Here is a 21,487-nt window from a genome sequence, read left to right as displayed (position 1 = left end):
AAACCCTTTACACTATCTCTCATCTCATAAAAAATTATATAAATTCATTTGTATTATCTATTTCTATTCAATAAAAATATTTTTAAAATAATAATAAAATTATTGTAATTTTTCATATGAAAATTTATTTAAAATAAATTAAAATATAAAAGTGATATTTGTTAAAAAAAATGTAGATACAAAATGTAGAATTATAGTCAAGTAGTTAAATATAGTCTTTTATGACATTTTACACTTATCATGCAGTTGGATAATTAAAATAAATGCTTGTTTCTTAGTTGTTTTTTTTTTTGTTGTTTTTTCTATTTTACTTCAATTATAAGAACTCGCTTCATTGTTTTTTTTTTTTTTTTACAACCATGAGTCAAAAAGACAATCTTATTCAAATTACAAACTTCGTCATAATAGTAGGACTAACTCATCTATTGAAAATTTTCTTAAATAAGATTTGAAGATCTTGTTTAAAAAGAGAGAATTAGGCATGCATCATTGAACTAATCATTTGTTAGTTTTGTTTATTCTATCATTGTTTTCACATTGAACACAATTGCAATATAAACATGGGATAAGTGTGGAGAGAAATTAGACTTTTGTTTACTTTGATTTTATAATTTATTTTCTACTTTTAGTGATTAAACAATTGCAATATAAATTATAGAAAGGCTAATAATGCGGCAACAACTCAGACGTGCAAATGGTCAAAAAGGTAAATAAAAAAATCATCATTATTATTTATGTTCACTTGATATACTTTTATCAATTCTAGCTTGAGATCATATATATCATTTGTTTGATTAGAAATGCACAGTTTTGGAATTGGCATATCTATGTAATTTGATTTGATTTGCTTTTTGCCTTGTCTTTAAACACATCTTCTACTTTAGAAAGATCGTGCAACTTATCACTTATTCTTATGTTCACTAAATTAAATGCAAACAATAAGTAACTTGATCTTCATTAAAAGCATTCAAATTCATATTGAGTCAAGCACAAGATATCTGAGTTTTATAGAGGAGAGAGGGAGGAATTGGTGGCTTTATGTCTACTGCTATATCTATGTCTATGTTTGCCATCACCTCCATTCCATCTCCATCCTCTGGCTCATACAAAGAACCCTGGACTGGAAACCCTCAAATTATTTCGGACAAGATCCACATATACAGCTCAATAAAGTTCAGTTCGTGTAAAGGGTGCCAAACAAGATAGGCAACAATTTGTTTGCTTCCATTGTCAGCTGTTCCGTAACAGTAGAGATTAAGCATATTAAGTCCCCCAGGACAAAACCAAATGCAACTTACCACTTAAGCTTAGTCCACAACTGGCAGAACCATTGTCTCCCAAATTATACCAAGTGGCTACTGCGCCTGACCAACTGAAAACTCAGTTGTAACGTTCAAGAATGAAAAATTCTGTACGTATCAAATTGAAAGGTTATGCTTCTCAAGACTATCAACCAGTGGATGAAAGCCACTTTATTGAGATGGTTATATAAATAACTAAAAAACAAGGCCACAAGACAGCAGCATATTAACCCATGTTAAGATAGATCTTGTTTTCAGTTTTACTTCAACTAATGCCGCAAAAGTATTCAAACTTGTTTATAAGTTTTTGGATTTAAACCAGAAACAATGAAAATAAAAGATGACATGTCACCACCACACATCTTTGAATTTGCCACAAGTTTTTTTTGTTGGAGCAGAAAGTGCTTTAATTTCTCATATTTCCCAGTTGGTAAACTATCAAAATTCAATGATCAAACAAGGAACTGGGAAATCATTTTTATCCTTTAACACTTGCCACCCTCCCCTTCTTTCCCCGATTTGTCTCACCCTTACGCACAAATCTATCATTTGCACGATCAAACAAAAATCATATTGTCCTGAAGATGGAATGTACAGCATGCTGATAACTACTATGTATTTCCCATGCTTACAAAATTCATCAGCTCAACATAATTTTGATTTTACATTAAGGTGGCCGTTCAGAAAATGGAATAATAAACTTTCGTCCCCACCTCCACATTGGAACCAGAATTCGGTGTCGTTTCTTAATATGTTTCCCTACAAAATAATAATAATAATAATAAATAGTAGTGCTAATAAGGTATTTTAAATTGAAGCTTCCCTAAAAATACTAGATTCTAATATCTCTCAGAGTGCACAGTATTGGTAGAGCAGGAAAAAAGATACCGAATTTCCCCCTGCCCACAAGTAATCCCACCATTCGTCCCCATTCCCCCAACTAGTCCATATATATATATATATATATATAAAAGAAATAAGGTTGTGTGAAATTCAATGAATACAAATCAAAGACAGTTCCTTACTTTTTTTTCCAAAACAGTACACCCTCCATTGTGACTCCAAAGTCACAAAAATGGGACCCAGGGCAGGCCAAAAGTTCATCTGAATTTTGAGGACTTCCAAAACAGTTTGCAGGCCAGCTTTGGAAGGGAAACTATTTTCCAGTTCACATCCAGGACTCTCACCCAGTAATACCTGTTCCAATAGAACCCAAGTAAGAAACAAAATATATCAAGGAGAAATATGCTACGATATATCATTCTCACATGTCACAACCATGCAACAGATTACATACATTAAATTAAAAATAACCAGCCAAATACAACCTTTTATCCTGAAGGTGGTAGAAGAAATGAAAGAGGAGGCACAGCGCAAACAGAGATCACACTAACGATAATGAAGAGCAAAAGAATTCACCTTGATTACTGCAGTTGCAGAAGATGATATAGAACGAAGATTATAGCTGCAGTAACATGTATGTAAATCAACATGAAGCAAAATACAAAGCATAGTGGGATAAAAAAGTGTGAAAGGCATGAGCTACAAACCCCCCCTCAAGAATAACAAGCAATTTTCCGCCAGAAAGGGCATTCAACATATGTGTCATATGTGCATAGCCAGAGGGAGTAATCTGCATCATTGACGAAAGTTTCAGATTAAACCTCATAAATTATGATTTACTGTTGTAAAATTTGGTTATTTTAATTAAAGTATATTGAATGTTTATAACCCTTAATCAAACAGTAAAATGCACTTGAGTTCTTTATTTGGCAATTTTGTGTAATTTATTGCACATTACAGCAAGTGATTTAGTCCAATTAATCCATTCATAATTTTTTTTTAAAAAAAGAAATAAAGATTGAAATAGTAAAAATCTTACATCGCAACATCCTAGGGGATCACCTCTTGCAGCATCAAATCCAGCAGATACTATGGTAAAATCTGGATTAAACTCAGCAGCTGAAAAAGCATGCCCACTCATATTTTATGTTTTTAAGAGGATATTGTATATTTTAAGAGATACAGCCCAGGGGATGGGAAGAATAGAATATCAATATCATATTATACAATGCCACTTATTAAGACACACATGCTACAATCCAATATTCCTAAGCACCCTAAATTAATTTTCATTCCCAAATAATTTTGAAATTCTTGCCAGTTAGCCGTTGCCAAAGAATTTATCTTCCAAGGCAGCGTGCAAGGCAAATTAGATCAATAACCAAAAGCATATTATTGATCATATATAATCACCTTTTGACAAATAGTTCAAATGTTTATCATGCTTACCAAATAGGTTCCAGAACATTAATTATCATTAATGAGGTCATAAAAAAGAGGTCAACTTATAGTTGATTTCATTCACCATTTGTTCGTTTTCTTCCTAAAAGACAGTTCTGAAATTATTGATCAATTCATCATCCAGGAATCAAATTAAATATATTTCAATAGGCCACAATATATGCTAACCTATAGGAAGGACAACATGCTGAAATGAAAAAATATAGTCATTGTCACCAACTCCTCCTCGACTCCATGGAATATTCACACAGTATCCTTCTGCACCCATACTACCAACCTGAAAACATGAAAAAGGACTTATGACCACTTCTCAAAATTTGAATTCATTAGCCACTATTCCTCCTATAATTCATAATTCATGAAATACAAAGGTCAAAAGACTGTCAAGTTTCAGGAAAAAAAAAAAAGATATCAAGGCAAAATAGACGAAACTTTTAAAGATGTATAGGCATTTTACACCCCAAAAGAAAAAATGGCACAACCAGAGCACAGATCAAAGTAGAAGAGGCAAACTAAAAATCCACTCAACCAAAAGCACACAGCAATAACAGCAATATAATTTCAACATTGAGCATCACTATAAAAGGTATATTGATCTTCCAGAATTTTACAATGAAACAATATGCTGGATTTCACAAAACCAAATAAAATCCACAAAATCAAATCACATCTGCACTGCAGGACAAAAGTAAAACCTACTCTGGCTAGATTCTGCTAGTCGTGAAGAATAGCCAAGTTACGTCACTCAATGCAATACTTATCTTCATCCCGTTATAAATATTTTAAAAAAAAAACTTTACCAAATAAATAATAATAATAGTATTTCCACAAATACCAGACCAAAAAGCACCTGGCTAAGTTGGCCAGCAGCAGCAGTTTAATTTGAAAATTTGTCTGCAGTCATGTACCTCTTCAGCAGCTCCAGTACCAGGATAAAATTTTCCTCCCTCGTGTCTATGCAATGATATATACAAGACCTATGGGAAAGAAAAAACTTGTTAGCACAGGAAAAATCATGAAAAGATTAGTAGCTTAGTGACTAAAGACACAATAAAACTTTAAAAAAATTATAAAAAAAAGTAGTGGAAAACATAAAAAAGAAAGGGGAAAAAGAGCAAGAATAGCACGTTGCTAAAATTTCATCACACAACAGTTAGAGAAAGCAAACAAATTATAATATTAAACACAGCTCACCGATTTGTTTTGTTCAAATATTTCTTGTGTCCCATTTCCGTGATGAACATCCTGTGATAATCATGAAGCTCAATCAACTCATAATTTAATAAGGGTGTAGCCCCGGCCTTCAGGAAAATCACACAATTTCAGGAAGGCATATTATGAGTAGCAACATTACCCAATCCAAAATTAGCACCTTCCTAGCCCCTGCAGCTTGAGCTGCCAATGCAGCCACAGCAGCATTATTGTGAAGGCAGAACCCCATTGCATGTCTTACACCAGCATGATGACCAGGAGGCCTAACCTGATTTATAGAGGGAAAAAATAAAATTAATAGTTAATAGATAGCAACCTTAAACTGCAACTAATGATGATAGTTTTCAGAGGTAACTCAATGATTCATACCAAAGCAAATCCATTTTTGGCTCGCTCAGAAACAATTGCTGATGCTAGATCAGCACATAACCCAGCTGCCAACCTAGCAGCAAGTGCTGAATGCTCATTGGCATATGTGTCAGAAGTGAAATAACTGCAATCACAGAGACATTAATCATAATTTTTTTTTTTGGACAGCGAAAGTAGTTTTTATTAGATAAAAGTACCAGAGGTACTAAAGATACATTATAGTTATAGATAGGCATTAATCATAATGAATACATCCTGTCAACATAAAGCAAAAAGCATTAAGCATCCTAACACTAAAGCATTGAATAGAATCCCATAAAGTATATAATATTCAATTAGAGGATCTGGATCCAGGTAATGGTCCAGGAGATTTCTGCTTAGGTATAAAAGTAAGCAAAGAGAACCAAACAGGGTACAAGTCTTAAAAAAGAGAAATGCTAACAACACACTTCTATCAACTGAAATTTATTAGAAATCACAAATTTGTAGATCTCACTTCTTATTTAATGAGCCTCACTCATGATTTTGTAGTTTCTAATAAATTTTAACCAAGATTATTTGCACTCTAAAAAACAGGCAAAAAGGAAAAATAAAATATGCATTTGAGAGAAACAGAGAGTGATATTAACACACCTAGAAAGTGATTCGCTTGTAACTTCCACAGATTCAATATGCTCCAAGGAATGAACCTTTAATTCCAATATGGTAAAGGATAAGATTGGGTGAGGATCCAAGAGTTACTTAATAGATTTACTGGTAGATAACAGAAAGAGGGGAGCCAGAAACTACAAACAAGTTTTCCTATTACCATAAACATAGAATCTAAAAGACAACTACAATATGCTATATATATTTTTGAACTGGAAGTTTTTAAGAACTAATAATGGTATTGGTGATTAATGGTGTCAAATAAAAAATGGGGTGTGACAAAGCAATTACATGAGTTTTGGTCCTATTATCTATGGGTTTGAATCCTTCCAAACCAGTACATATCATTAATACACCCTACCTAACAATATTAAGCATATATCAGTAACATTAATGCGTAGTAATTGAATTGCATTTGTTTGCAGCCCAGGCCCTACTGTATCTCACATATTCTTCAATAGAAAAGTAATGCATAGGTATTAGAAATATGTACTGCAGCATATTCATTCAAGATAAATAGAAATCAATTACCGTAATAAGTTCTTCTGGTGTGATTTCTCTAGCAGGAATTGAATAGCATTTTCCAGGAAATATGCCTGCATGATCAATAAAAATATATCAAGACTGGTAGTAGTAACGCTAAGCTGTAAATTTTGATGGTAATAGATAAATACCAGCTCTAGCAAGACTAGCAGCAATTGCTTGAAGACGATCTGGCCTCTCAGGATGCAGAGTGGATTTCTTTTCAACCTATCCTAACCCAAAAACAACTAGAAAAGATATCATATAAACAGACATATAAGGTACACCAAAATGTTTCCAAAATACAGTAATCCCCAGTATAAAGCCACACTGCAATCATTCTGCTGCATGTATAAGGTACACCAAAGTGTTTCCAAATTACAGTGCACTGTACTGAAACTATTGCACGGTGTATTGTAGACCATAGATCTAGCAATCAAGCTTTTTCCAACTTAAAAGAGTGGAAAAAGAAGAGGGATATAGATATGAGAAGACTCAGGTTGACTGACAGCAGGTCAAATGAGTATATTTGTCCCACAATTTTTTTACCTTGCTTCCCTACCCTTATTCAGATATGGTGTTGCCAGCCATAAATACATAAACTCTTGCAATTATAAGGAGATCATTATGGGTAGTACAGTACAGGAATAGTCCGAGAACAAAAATGGGAATAGCACTATTTCATATACAAAATTTAAAAGATTGTACATACATGACCTGCACATTTGAGTATACTTGAAATTATTAACTAAATTGGAAAACAGTTTTTCAAAATATGAGTAGATCCTTGGAAAGAAAAGGCCCCTACTTTGATATATTATCAACCTAAAACTGCACTCTGTCCTCACACTTGTCTATAACATTCCTAGAGTAGGGTGAACACTGAAAATCCTCTCTTCCAGTTAAACATATTCAGAGAGCACAAAACAAAACCAAAGCATTAGTGTTTCTAGAAAATAAAAGAATTTTTTATGCTTTCTATGATTGGATATTAAACCAATTTGACAAGATCTATATGAGGTAGTGGGTTACTAATAAAGCATAGCATCAATTTTGATATGAGATAAAAAAAGACATAACAAATATTAGCTGAACCATACTTCTGCATGTAACAACATTCTCTCATCAAAGCCGATTGCTGTAGAACTATTTGCCACTAATTCCTGTGAGCCAACATCTACAAAGATATAGATAAAAAATAAATTTGGAGTTTATACCACATTAGACTGAGAAAAGAGTAATCATATCTTAACTAAGAATCAAAATATGTAGTTGTGGAAACCTTAGCAAAGAAAAAATATCTGTAGATTACAATGGCAGACTGGCCCTGCCGGCTATTTGGAAAATCTATAGAAACAACTATCATACTGGTCACCCTTAATTTGAATTTATAATATTAATACTGATACCCAGCCTGTCTAAATTGTTTTTGCCATAGACAAACACTCCCTAGGATTTTAGTTATCCTACACATCTCTATTTTTAAAACCTACGATAAAAAAGGAAAAAAAAAAAAGGCATTCAACTAGAAAACTTCAGTGGAAATTTTGAAAAATTATATTTTTTTCTTGAATTTATGTTTTCAAAATCACTAACAAAAGGTTATATGACTTTGAATCCAATAACTGCCTTTTGTTCATTTTATTTTATATTTTATGTCTTTCAGCATCTTTTCATCACATTGCCTTAAACAGATAGGATCGGATATAGCTAAGGGACCAACATGTTTTTAACTATATATATAAAGGGTTTTTCTTAAAATGTTGAGTTAGTTCAGTTTTTCCTTAATAACAGATATTTTTCTTCTATATTCCATACATTAACCAGAAGACCAACCCACTAATAGTTATGTACAGATCTCATTGTCCATTCTTTTCTCCCCTTGTTTCGTGAATGATACTGATTTAACCCAAGCTCCCACCCTACATCACCCCACTCTGCTCCACATGAAAAAACTAAATAATAATAAATTTTAGTGACAGCAGAGGAAGCTACAAAGTTTATAATAACAAAAAACCCTTGGCTATGACAGCTTAAAATGACCAGCCATTAAGGAAACCATTTATTGAACTTGAAAAATGACAGTTTGACAAGATTTGTAGCCGAAACCAATATTATTTCTTGTACCAAGAAAGCATGTTGAAAACCATTTGGATTCAATTACAACTATCACAATTATTAGCCAAACATGCATATACACCTTTCAGTCCTTTAGCGATCCCCTGGACTTCAGTCAGATTCTCATCTTGGGCTAAAGGAGATGCAAAAAACCCATGGCTAAGGATTTTAGAATCCGTATGCTCCCCGCATATCTGCATGTACAAGGTAGCACTAAATCATTCACCAAAACAAAGTGAAAAAGTGCTTCAAAACAAAAGATAGAATACTAGTTTATTAATTACCACCAAATAAAGACACATGGATCATGATTGATAACTATCCATATAAGAATAAGGCTTCCTATGCGCAAAAAATAAACTCGTAATAAAAGACATGGCATAAAATACAACACAAGGTAAATTACAAACATACGTAGCAACAGTCATCGTGATCGAGGTTAACCATGGTACAATTTCTGCAGAACCACTTTTTGATTTCAAAATCCATACACTTGTGTAACTGAAACGGCTCCCAATCACTGTCTTCGTCGTCAAACACGCCATCATTTTGATATATGTCCTGAAAGGTCAAATCCTTCTGTTCCTTCTGCAGCCTGGCTCTCTTTGCAGGCTAAACAACACAGCCACACATGAAACACAACATGTTTAAGAAACAACACACAACACTAAGTAGTTACAATTTCATAAAAAAAAAAGGCTTGAATATGTTTTCCATACATGTAATATACTCCTTTTTCATAAAAAATTATTTATTTATTTATTTTACTAACTAACATTTTCAAACTTTTATTTTTTATGTCTGTTATTAGTCTAAGTTCGTTAAACGACGATGTGACACTCTATTAGTCTGTCACACCATCACTTAACTACCATCACTTAACTGATGATTTGACAATGTGGCCCTTTGTTAGCTTGCCATGTAATCACTAACCAAACTGAGACTAACAGCTGCCAAAAACAAAAAGTTTGAAAATATCACGCAAAAAAAATTTAGGTAGTAAACTGAAAAAAAGATATATTATAGGTATGAAAAAAATATTTATGCCAAAAAAAAAAATTAAGGGTGGTCCAACATGCACATACAATATCAGGGTCAGCAACTGCATCATTGGCATCGGAAACCTGAGAAGCTTGCTTGTGAAGACTGTTCTCAGTCGTTTTGAGAGCTCCACTAACCATTATTCGAAAACCTAGCAAGCAGCTACCACATTTCCTCAGAGTAAGACAAAGTCACCACCAAAATTACACAACAGCAAAAGACAATGCTCCTATAAATAGGGGCAAGAAATTCAACGAAGAAAAAAAAAAAGAAAAAGGGGTGAGAAGGGAAGTACCTTTGCGAAGGAAGCGGTTGGAACTAACTGGGAATTGAAAGAGGGAGAAGTGAAGAAGAGGGTTTAGTGAAAAGAGTAGGGTTCATAATGTTGGTTTGGAGGAAGTACCCGTGTGTGCAAGATTCACCGTTTGACGTATTGGCTTAGGGTACGAAGGGAACAACACTATTATATGACATGTTTTTTCTGTTCTTTTTAGGAAATATGAATTAGACAAGCATAGACCCAATCTGAGGCCCCAAATACACTGGACCTGAGCTGTCTGGTTTTTTAAATGGTCCCACTCCAATACAATCCCTTTTTAAATATTTTCAACTTAATCGCACTCTTTATTCTTAATTTTTTTTTTACTTTTTTAACTATTTTTATCACCCATTTTTGTAAAATATAAGAATATATCAATTTATTTTTTTCTATTTTTATAATTTGATCTCTATCCCTTCTAATAAAAATGTTTATTAATATTTTGATCTCTATCTCTAATTTTTGATTTCATATCCTACTAATTTAATTCACAAATTTGGTTCCTACTTTATATAAAAAAATGGGTGTAAAGTTAATATTTCAGGACATTGACAAGGTTAATATCACTCTTCAATTGTTAATTGCATCCTGGAGACCAATATTGCAAGATTTTAGAGGATTAAATTTGTGAATTAAGTTATTGGAGAATCAGATGGAGATCACATTTATAATTTTGTCAAATGTAAAATAAAAAATAATAGTGTAAAATCTAAAATATTTATAAAAAAAAAATAAAGAAGGGCTAGCTGCAGCATATCACGACAGGGACAGGATTTTGAGACGCCTTAGGTTTTTGTTTGAATCAAAAACCCTAAACCGCTAAACAAGTCTCATTCTTCCCCTGTTGGAATCAATATCGACCGTTGCCAAGTCGGATTCACTCGAAATCCCCTTCTCCGTTTGATGTCGCCGCCGCCGCCGCCGCCATCACTAAGCTCCGACAGTGTTCAATTCAATTCAATGTTGGACGAGAGCAAGTTCGAGGTGCACCTCAAACTCTGGGCCCTTCGAATCCCTTGCCAACATTGCAAGCTCGCCACGAGAATCCTCAACGGGTCACTACCTCTCTCTATCTTTCTATTCACTCTCCCTTCTCTCTTTCTGACTTCCCTTTCCATTCATTCTGCAGTTACTTGCTCGACAAGCCCCGAGTTAAACCCATCGCCGAGGACCCAACCTGTGACAAAAACCGTTACCTTATACTCTCTGACAATGTTCATAATCAAGGTATGTATGTGTTAGCTTTTGCTTCTGTAGAAGAATATCCATTTCTTTCAGCGGAAATTCTTATTTTTTTTTACTTGATTTGCATGTTGGAGGCAGATTTATCTGATATTCCAAAACAAAAGCTAGATGAGCTCAAGGGCTTGTGTGAGATTGAAATTGTGCCCTATTCGTTGACTTTAGGGTATTCTCACTGGAGTGCAGGCGAGTCAGGATTTTCTTCTATTAAACCATACTGCTGATGCTGCCTTTAACCTTTTGTTTATGAAATAGTTTCTTCAAAATGTTTGCAGTAACTCTGATAAAAAAAAATCATTTTTTACTTATAAAAAAATAAAAGGAAATTACAGCTTTCTTATTATTTGCCCAAGTGATGTGGTGTCTCTATTACGCTGAGTTGTTATTCCGTTGCAACACTAGTTAGAAGCATTCTTTTTGTAATGTCCTGATTTATTTCCTTTTCCTACATTGTGCTTTCCTCCATTCTAATAAATTATTGTGATTTGTATTTGTGTTTGTAGATCATGTGCTGAAGCAGATACTGCCTACTGGAGTGGAGGTGCCTTCGTCCTTTGAAACAATTGTTAAGTATTTAGAATTAGAATTTATGATCATTTTGTGAATGGCATCTGACATGTGTTATTTCACATTGCTCTTTCTGGGTTCTAAATACTTTTTTTTTACTGTTTTAACTGTTACAAATATAATTTATTTCATGTCCTTTTTTTTATCAACTCGATGCATATGATTTGTAAATTCATTAATTATGATTCCTTCAAAAGGGAGTAGTGAGCCTTCATTTCTGTTAACAATTAAATCTGTTTGGTCAGCCACTGATGGTAAACTAACATCTGTCCTACTTAAACAGGTCAAATTGCCCATTTAAACCTACACGATGAGTTACTTCCCTACAAAGATGTTATTGCAAAGGTTATTTATGATGTATGTATGACTTCATCAAGGTTTAAGTCTTATTTTCAATCTTCTTTTTTTTTTAAAGCATTCTTTGTCTATTTACTGCTGCTATGAAATGCACTAATCTTGTTTACTTGTATGATACAGAAGATGTGTTTGTCTTCACTGAATTCATTCCTTTTAATTGATTTTGGTTTGCAATAGTCAGCATTACATCATTCTCTTTTTGGGTAAATAACTATTGCTGCAGTATAAAACATTTCCTATTCTAAATCCCTGTTTAGTTTTTTTTTCTATTGCCCTGTCTTACTTTGTTAATTTTGTAAAGTTTTCTGTAAATTAAGCATTAAAATCTTTGATCCTGTTTGACCTCATATCACTACTACTTTGAAGACAATGTGAATAAAGAGCAGAAGAGGAATTTGGACTGTGCAGTGCTGTAACAACCTTGTCTACATGGCAAGGAGTATGGCAAAATGAGGTAACTTGTTAGCAGCAGTAGAGATAAAAGGGGAGGGAATGATCTGGGAGAGGTAGGCCAGAGTTAAGTAAAATGGAGAGGTTTTGAGTTGGTTTGGGTTATTCTGTGCATCTGTAGAATTCCCTTGTTATCTTTGTTTATTTTTTCTTGCATTTTCAGAATTAACAAAAATTTTGCTTGTGAGGAGCATGATCTCCGGTCTCCCAATTTCTACTCTAATTATGAGTTCCTATCGGATCTATTTGATGCTTCTTCCTCATTTTAGTACTATGTTACTGACATGTACATCTGTGTTAGTTTATGCATGTTTGAAGCAAAATGAATGATGTTATCACTTATTCTGCAGATTAAGAGGCTACATTGATGTCTGCATTTATGTTTGAATAACATGCCCTTTACATTGCTATGAAGATGTCCATTTGAAGATTCGTTTATGAATTTTAACTTTAAACTGTTAAGCATGCTACATGTTCTTCCTATTAATTTTCATGTTTTCACTATTCTTTCAGAAAAACTATCCAAGAATCAAAACTATTGTTAATAAAGTTGGAACCATTACAAATGAATTTCGTGTGCCAGAGTTTGAAATTTTAGCAGGAGAGCATAATATGATTACAGAAGTGAAGCAATATGGTGCCACTTTTAGGCTTGATTACAGATTGGTTTATTGGAACTCGAGATTGGAACATGAACACAAAAGGTTAGTCTCAATGTTCCAAGCTGGACAGACCATTTGTGACATGTTTACTGGTATAGGCCCTTTTGCCATTCCTGCTGCACAAAAAGGATGCATAGTCTATGCAAATGATTTAAATCCGGATAGCATTCACTATCTGAGGATTAATGCCAAAATCAATAAGGTTGATGATCGCATTTATGCATACAACATGGATGCTAGAAAATTCATCTCCCAGATGATGGAAGTTCCAAATAATGAAGTTACATTAGAAACCTCACATGAAGTTCCCATTTTGGATACACGAGACAATGCTGAATCAAATTCTGAAAATGAGTTGCTAACTGGTAATCTCTTTTTGGTAAACAACTGCAAGTATCTTAATTATGATATGAGAAAATGTTCCTTGGTAATTAATACTAATATTCCTGCTGTAGTTGATACCAAAGACCTAGGAGATAGCAATAATAGTGGGTTAGAGGATGTAAAGGGTTCAACAAGGCACACTGCTACATCTGTAATTGCTGGTAAAAGATCTTCTACTAGTTATCATGAAGGTATTCTACAGACTGCAACATCACATCAGGCTGTCACTAGATGTAGCTGCTACTTGATCTTCTAGCTTGGCAAAGATTTTTACAATTTTAGTTATAGATTTAAAAGACATAAAATATTTTCTATAATAGTCCCCATCTTTTCTAAGAAAACATTTGCAACATTGATAACAACCTGTAAGGTTGAAATTAGAATTACAGCCGTTTTCATTTGACAGGGAATGGAGAGGCTCATGGAACTGACATTCTTGAAGGTTGTAGGAGAAAAGGAAGCACAAACAAAAGAATGAGAGGCTCTGAAATCTGTGTCACAAAAACTTGGGAACATGTTGATCACGTAATAATGAACCTACCTGCATCTGCTGTTCAGTTTCTAGGTACAACGTCATTTGATATAATGTGCCTTTTTCTTTTTACAAATTATGTGGCCTTATTTCCTTGGTTGTGGCACTTATGTTTTTTCCTTCTATTAGGATTTAGGAGTATTCGAACATGTTCCTTTGCTTAGTATATTAAAACTGTAGGCAGTTTCTCTTCCACCCCTAGGTTGGTGAGCAGCTCTACTGTTTTAAGTGAATTTAGATTGATATATATTTAAACATGTATATTTTTTATAATCAATTTTGTGAGAATTTTTTTTTATCTTGCTTCATTTTTTGTGAGGGATGGATCCATTGAGCTAGCTATCATAATTTAAACCAAGATTCATTGAAGACATTATTTCGTAGCATATTGTTTATTGTGTGTTCTACAATGTGGTTAAATGTATGCAGATTCGTTTACAAGACTTTTTTTTATAATTTCATTACCATTTTAAGATTTATAGACATATATCTGACTGAAGATATGCCCTGCCAGATGCATTCAGGGGATTAATCCAGAAGAAATATTGGAAAGGATGTCTACCATGGATTCACTGCTATTGCTTCATTAGGGCGACTGAAACTCCTGAGACTATAATAGCTGTGAGTTCATTCTGCCAATAGTCTTTCACATTTTCCTTTTTCTATGTTAAGGTTAGAATATCAATGACTTTACTGTTTTTTGGTATTTAAAATCTTCCATTCATCTTGATGGCTTAGGTACCTACATTTTTGTTAGCTATTTATTTGGATATGAACAATGATAAAATGTGTGTATGTTATTTGTTTGGATAGTTTATTGAACTTTATCTTGCAGGTGGCAGAATCTGCTTTGAACACTCGTATACAAGACTCAACATTTCATAGGGTTAGGGATGTGGCTCCAAACAAGGTATCAGTAATTCATCAATTTTTAGATCATTTTGGTAACCAGTCATTCTTCTAGTTTATTTGTAGAACACTAGAACTTGTATAATCACACCTACTCATGGCTTTTGCTTTTTATTTACTGTGCAGGCAATGTATTGTTTAAGCTTCAGGTTGCCAGAAGCATGCCTTAAAGAAGATAGTCAATAACATTGTCCTTGGTGATGCTGAAGGGAAGTTAGCTTTGTGTAATACTACCTTAGTTTTCAGGGTTTGACAGGGGTGCATTGATGGATCCAGACATTCAGTGCCATGTGTCAAATTTAACAGAAGGAATAGGCCATGTTCATTGAAACTATAGAGTGGGATTCATTCTTCTTGAGATGGATTTTATTCCTCTACTTGTGTTTCAAAGCAAAAAGTGCCCAGTTGACTGCGTTTGGTATATTCTTTGGAATTATACACAGTGAACAATAATATTATTGTATCTTGCAGTGTATGGATTATTCCACCAACAACTACTCTACTAAAATTGTGGGCCAAGCACAAAATCTGTATAGTGCATGAGTGCTTTTTGGATATACAGCAAAGTTGAAATTTTTTGGCCTCTTGGCTGTAAATCAAGCAAAGCAACACTTTTTTCGCAATTATAACGGTTCACTAAATTGTATAAAAAAAACTGGAATTTTCTATCAGAAGTATTAAATTCAATTAATATATTAAATATTAGTTTACTTTTTATCGGAAAAAGGGGGATGAGTACTGGACTAATGCAATCTTAAATGATATCATGTCTCTTCTTTCGGCAAAAAGGAATATATATTATTAAATACGACGATGGTATATATATCTGGGTCCCTCAAGTACAGTGATTTTGATTACTAATTATCTGTATAGAAAACGGCTTTTTAGAAAGACAATTTAATTAGGTAATCTCTATATTTCAATAGAGATAAATCTCTTGTTGATTAGGAAAAACCTTTAATGAACTAAAAAAAAGGAAACAGTAGAATCATTTATTCAATCGTAATCTCTTTAAAGGATTAGATTTTGAATCAGGTCAAAGGTTTCCTCAAAATAGTGATTTTGATTAGTTCGAAAGTAAAGTGATAAAAAGAAAGGATAAAAAAAAGGGTGAGAGGACTTAGTGGAGGATTACAATGGACAAGTGGACTAGTTTATGAGCGGTTTATCAGCTTAGTTTGTTTAATCAGAAGATCCAATACAAGTTTCATGCTTGCTTTGCAAACAATCGTTCATCCGTTGGAACTGAAAAATACTGCGTCACGTTGGAAAAAAAAATAACAAAAGAAACATTCCAATTAAACATCTTAGTCTAGGAATCTAGTTTGCTTTTTTTTTTTGTTAGGAGAACTTGTATGCTGTTTTGATTATTGAAAATTATGTTGATTTGTGTCTCTTAATCAAGTGATTTAGGTTAGAATCTTAACTAACCATTCAGTATGAAATAAATTATATTAAGAATGGAACATACATCTTGTATATCCTCCAACTAAAATTAATAATTATTTAACGAAAGTTATTTCGTATTAATATCATGATCATAAAAAAATCTAGTATTATCACGTTCAGATAATTTGACATTAGTAATATTACAAAATTTAATAACCATGCATCTACACCTACATTTTAGTAAAATATAATACATTTTGGATTAACTAGGTGTACACATGACTCATTTTTAAAATCATGTTCATAAAACAAAAACTTTTGTCCAACATTTTGAAAGTCTTAATCATAAAACAATAACTGAAAAACTAGAATGCTGCCTCATGTGAGGATAACTTTTGACTATTTAATTTTCTAGATTTGGGAAGTGCTGTTGCTCTTTGCAATACAAAATTGAGTCCTTAGAACGTACTCCCCTTTTATTAAAGCAAAAGGCTATGCTTTACTAAAAAGATATATACAAAGGATAATAGGATTAAGAGTACACGTAAATTGAAGGTGGAAAGTTGTAGAATTGACGACCCTGTCTGTCTCTCTTCTATTCTAGTCAATTACTAGTCAATGCGTTGTCCACAACCAAAGTGTTTTGTGTCCCCATTTTGCATGCGCTTATTTATAAGCTTTTCTATTTTGAAAGCAACAACACTACTGTTGAATTCGTTAGCACAAAATAAAATAAAATAATATAGTGAGGGCACTAAGTTGGACAGTTCACCAAAAACTAAACAAGCATGCCTTATAGTCAGTCACTTGAGCATCACAAGAAAATATTGACATAATTAGATGTATATTAGCATGTGATTGATTGTAGCTGGCAAAAAAAATGTGATCGGTTTTGATTGTAATCCTCCTAGAATATTTCTAAACTATAGGAAAGTAGCTCTGTGAATATTCTGTGCATAATTTTCTTCTTGTTGGCAAAGAGAATACTACGTGATTGCCTTCTATCCTTTTCTTTTGAGAATGAGAGCTTGAAGCTTTTAAATTGATACTTTATATTTCTTATAATATGAAAATATGGAGATTTGACTGTATAAACTATAAACTTCTCTTAAAGCTATAACTTCCAACGTGTGTTAATTAGCTTTGCTTTTTATATATTGTGATGATTAGGTGGGGTAGAGACAGACTTGCATATAGCATACTGAGACAATTCTAGAACAATCTAAGATTAGGAGATCAAAGGGGGAAAAAATACACACATTGTTATCAAAGAAAATAACTAAATGACGAAATATATGTTACTCATCAGGTACACCTATGAGTCTATGACCCAATTGTGTAGCAGATGAGAAAACTATTGATTTTAATAATAATGACGTAATTTAGTAATTAGTATGTATATGCATATAATATTAGCTATTGATTTTTTTAATCAATGATTAGATTTTCTCTTTAGAAGTGTAAACATCAAATAAAATATTGTCCCTCTAAAGAGCATTTTAATTATCTAATGGCCCAAATGCCCTGTGATGTGCGTGATTTCGTATGCATGCTGGCTGGCAGGGGAGAGCCACTTGATTTCTCCTTTTAGTCTTTTACTAGTATTATTGTGATTACGATTATGATGATGATGATCATCCAAGAGCTTAACACTAATGCAACACATGCTGGCATTATAACTGAATTAAGGAACGAATCTTTGTTCCATTTCCTGCTTTTTTTATGATATTGTATAAAACTCCAAAATTTTCAGTCCTTGTTTTACCTTCTCTGTGAAGGCACTGAAACGCACGCAGCACTAAGAAAGAAAAAAAACCTCTCCTTTTCTATAAATTCCTGTGGGAAGAATCATACCTTCCCCTTTCTCTTTCTCTTTTTTTTCCTAACATTTGTTTGGCCTTCTCTTCTGTCATTATTCTTGAATCTTTGCAAGGCCAACAAGACCAGAATATAGAAAGAAAAAAAAGCCATAAAATGGAACAAGAAAAGGCACTTTGTGTTAGATACCTAGCGGCATTCCTTCTTGTGTTCTTCACCATGGCCTCATGCGGCTCAGGTGTTGGAGTTAACTGGGGAACCATGGCAACTCATAAGCTTCCCCCAAATAAGGTGGTCAAGATGCTTCAAGAAAACCGTATCGATAAACTGAAGCTGTTTGATGCTGAAGAGTGGATTATGGCAGCACTGATGGGGACTGATATTGAAGTGATGCTGGCAATACCCAATAACATGTTGGAGGAAATGAGTAGGAATCCTCAGGTTGCAGATTCTTGGGTTTATGAAAATGTCACTGGTTACATGTACCCTGGTGGACTAAATATCAAGTTAAGTAGTCCAATGTATACTATACATATATACAACATTCATGATCACATCATTTGTGTGTCTTTTCCTTGCAGATGGTTTCTTGCTCTTCAATGTTTCTACTATTTGACTCACTCTTGCTTTCTTCCATTTGTATCTTGCATTTTTTTTCTCTTGTTTATTATATTTTCTTATTCTTTTATTCAAGATGCTACTAGCTTGTGTTTCATTTTTCTTGGTCCAAATTTTTTATAGTATCCCAAATTTTTCATGGAAGTCACTATTACTACATTTGGTAGCAATTGATTTTTATGCTAAGGAGTTGAAACCACACTTCTTCTTCCAATGCATATTCATGATCTTTATCTACTTAGCTTCTTGAAGTAGTAATAAAATATGATTACTGTTTCAACGAATGTTGATAAATCAGAAGCCTGATACAGTACCTCAATTAAGGAGTTTAAATGGCATCATTCTTTTATGTAATGTAACTTAATATTCTATCATGTGTATGTTTAAGTCCAATTTTAACACTACTCTGAACTATGCTTGTGATGCAGGTATATTGCTGTGGGAAATGAACCTTTCCTTAAGGAATATAATGGCGCCTATCTACAGTCAACTCTGCCAGCTCTTAAGAACATACAAACAGCACTCAATAGTTGGGGCTTTGGTTCACAGATTAAAGTCACTGTTCCCTTCAATGCTGATGTTTACTATTCCCCTGACTCAAATCAAGTGCCATCAGCTGGTGACTTCAGGCCTGAAGTACGAGACCAAACCATTGAAATAGTCCAATTCTTATATGCAAACAATGCACCTTTCACAGTCAACATCTACCCTTTCCTTAGTCTTTATGGAAATGATCATTTCCCTTTTGATTTTGCATTTTTTGATGGGAGCAACAGGCCTCTTATAGACGGTAATTCGGCTTATACCAATGTGTTTGATGCAAATTTGGATACCCTTCTCTGGGCCTTAGAGAAGTCAGGGTATCCAGATATTGAAGTTATAGTTGGAGAAGTTGGATGGCCAACTGATGGTGACAAAAATGCTAATGTCCAGAATGCAAAAAGGTTCAACATGGGTTTGCTTAAGCATGCTTTGAGTGGAAACGGTACCCCTAAAAGAAAAGGCATAATTGACATTTATCTATTCAGTCTGGTTGATGAGAATGCTAAAAGTATTGCTCCTGGCAACTTTGAGAGGCACTGGGGGATTTTTGAGTTTGATGGCAAGCCAAAGTATGAATTGGACTTAAGAGGACTTGAAGAGAATAACGGTTTGGTCCCTGTGGAGGGTATAAGGTACATGGAAAAGCAATGGTGTATCTTGGATTCAAATGTTAAGGACCTGCATAACTTAGCTGAGAGTATTGACTATGCTTGTAGCAAATCAGATTGCACTGCTTTGGGCTATGGTTCTTCTTGTAACAGTCTAAGTCTCCAAGGGAATGCTTCTTATGCCTTTAATATGTATTATCAAGTAAATAACCAAAAGGATTGGGATTGTGATTTCTCTGGCTTGGCTACAGTAACAGATGAGGATCCATCTGAAAAGGGTTGTCAATTCCCGATAATGATCTCTTATGGCTCTTCTTTACTACAGCAGGAAAGGCTAACAAACATTCTGAAGAAAGCTTTGGGTATATATATATTTGTAATTTTACTATAGTTTACTGATTAAAGAAGCTATGGAGCACTTAAAGAATGTGCCCCTTCCATTTTTTTTCTTCATTTTCAAGGATTTTTATTCTTCTATGTTGTTAACTACTGTAATATGATAATATTATAAAGAAAAACACATAATTTTTTTATCAAATATAGTTAGGTAGTGTTTGATGTAACTTTTTTTCTTGTTTATCTTCTCTCTGAGAAGAGAAGCTGGGTCAAACATATTCAGAGAAAATACTTTTATAAAATTAAAGAACATAACTTTGATTAAACAAGACAAGAAAAAATAGCTTTTTTAAATAAATAAAAAAACTTAACTAAAAGTAACTTGCAAAAAAAGTTGACCAAATATTCAACTTTTTAACAAGATTTAGTAAGTCAGTAAAAAATGTTTTACCTCATCTCTTAAATCCATCATGTATTAACATATATGTCTATCTTCACAAGGAAATTCAACTTTTCAATTCTCATCACCAATATTTTGAAAAGAATATAGTATAAAACTATAAAAATGAGTCAAGTCTAACAAACCCACAAAACAACTTTGTGTTCCTAGAGCCTTTATGTTGACCTACATGAAATCTTCTTCCTTCAAGGCCAAAGGATAATCATCCTTGTTTTGATGAATCTTTCCCTTTGACATTTCTTCAACATTGCTAGAGAAAAATCTAACCTAAATAAGGCAAAAAAATATCACCACCATAGTCACTATAACTCAACTCAATTTCTTAGGATTCTGTTTTCAAATTGCAAATTGCCACCACTGAGTCATTTCAAATGCCACTGCTTAGTTGAAGCTTGAGCAATAATTAAGGGGGACTTGATTAGCCTCACTTAGAGCCCAAAAAGAAAGCCACTCCTACTCCCCTCTAGAAAAGAACCATGAAACCTAAGTTGCATCCACCTGGTGCCTCCTAAAGAAATTCTTTTAAAATTGACAAGAAGTCCTTAAATGAGACTCATTTGTTACCATCCCAACCTAAACAAATGTAAGAATGAAAGGGGTAAATCTTGACACCCTTCCAAGTGAAGATTGTCTTCGCAAAAGAAAGTCCCCACCAAAAGGGGATGAGGGATCATTATGGACAACCCCCCTCTGGATTGAATGAAAAAACAAAAAATGAAACCTCGTTATCTACAAGACAACCCCTTCAAAACCTAACTACAATGAGAATTAAAAAATA

At 33.5% G+C, this 21,487-nt stretch overlaps 3 protein-coding genes and 1 long non-coding RNA gene across 9 annotated transcripts; 3 read left to right on the top strand and 1 right to left on the bottom strand.

The window, feature by feature from the left end:
* Nucleotides 1-1,681: 1,681 nt before the first annotated feature.
* LOC114391827 (histone deacetylase 15) lies at nt 1,682-10,012 on the bottom strand. Of its 4 annotated transcripts, none has more exons than XM_028352809.1 (18): nt 9,811-10,012; nt 9,560-9,677; nt 8,889-9,086; nt 8,557-8,668; nt 7,457-7,533; nt 6,509-6,584; nt 6,366-6,430; nt 5,820-5,875; nt 5,187-5,310; nt 4,978-5,085; nt 4,800-4,850; nt 4,514-4,582; nt 3,774-3,882; nt 3,184-3,263; nt 2,852-2,934; nt 2,721-2,766; nt 2,327-2,498; nt 1,682-2,060 (listed from the first exon to the last, which is right to left on the bottom strand). In XM_028352809.1, the coding sequence occupies exons 2-18, from the start codon at nt 9,653-9,655 to the stop codon at nt 1,969-1,971; spliced, it is 1,614 nt and encodes a 537-aa protein (XP_028208610.1). In that variant the 5' UTR covers nt 9,656-9,677; nt 9,811-10,012; the 3' UTR covers nt 1,682-1,968. The 4 variants fall into 4 exon arrangements, with proteins under 4 accessions (XP_028208610.1, XP_028208609.1, XP_028208612.1 ...); XM_028352808.1 differs by having other exon boundaries at nt 4,960-5,085; nt 9,811-10,009; XM_028352811.1 differs by lacking the exon at nt 9,811-10,012 and adding an exon at nt 9,358-9,424 and having other exon boundaries at nt 4,960-5,085.
* A 569-nt stretch (nt 10,013-10,581) lies between these two features.
* Nucleotides 10,582-15,533, top strand: LOC114394134 (tRNA (guanine(37)-N1)-methyltransferase 2-like). 3 transcript variants are annotated; one of them, XM_028355728.1, is made up of 11 exons: nt 10,582-10,889; nt 10,964-11,061; nt 11,158-11,262; nt 11,580-11,642; nt 11,927-12,000; nt 12,964-13,477; nt 13,568-13,657; nt 13,903-14,061; nt 14,543-14,649; nt 14,864-14,938; nt 15,064-15,533. In XM_028355728.1, the coding sequence occupies exons 1-11, from the start codon at nt 10,738-10,740 to the stop codon at nt 15,121-15,123; spliced, it is 1,497 nt and encodes a 498-aa protein (XP_028211529.1). In that variant the 5' UTR covers nt 10,582-10,737; the 3' UTR covers nt 15,124-15,533. The 3 variants fall into 3 exon arrangements, with proteins under 3 accessions (XP_028211529.1, XP_028211530.1, XP_028211528.1); XM_028355727.1 differs by having other exon boundaries at nt 10,583-10,889; nt 13,568-13,687; XM_028355729.1 differs by lacking the exon at nt 13,568-13,657.
* Nucleotides 12,028-12,454, top strand: LOC114394135. Its single transcript, XR_003662646.1, has 2 exons — nt 12,028-12,203; nt 12,367-12,454. It is a non-coding gene; the product is annotated as an uncharacterized LOC114394135 (long non-coding RNA).
* Nucleotides 15,534-18,060: 2,527 nt separating the features above from the next.
* LOC114392961 (glucan endo-1,3-beta-glucosidase 8-like) lies at nt 18,061-20,366 on the top strand. The gene is made up of 2 exons (XM_028354219.1): nt 18,061-18,650; nt 19,191-20,366. The coding sequence occupies exons 1-2, from the start codon at nt 18,301-18,303 to the stop codon at nt 20,302-20,304; spliced, it is 1,464 nt and encodes a 487-aa protein (XP_028210020.1). The 5' UTR covers nt 18,061-18,300; the 3' UTR covers nt 20,305-20,366.
* Nucleotides 20,367-21,487: the final 1,121 nt, after the last annotated feature.

This window comes from Glycine soja, chromosome 17 (genome assembly GCF_004193775.1).
Source record: "Glycine soja cultivar W05 chromosome 17, ASM419377v2, whole genome shotgun sequence".
In the NCBI taxonomy this organism is placed as follows: domain Eukaryota; kingdom Viridiplantae; phylum Streptophyta; class Magnoliopsida; order Fabales; family Fabaceae; genus Glycine; species Glycine soja.
This window is presented reverse-complemented; position numbering and strand designations above follow the sequence as displayed.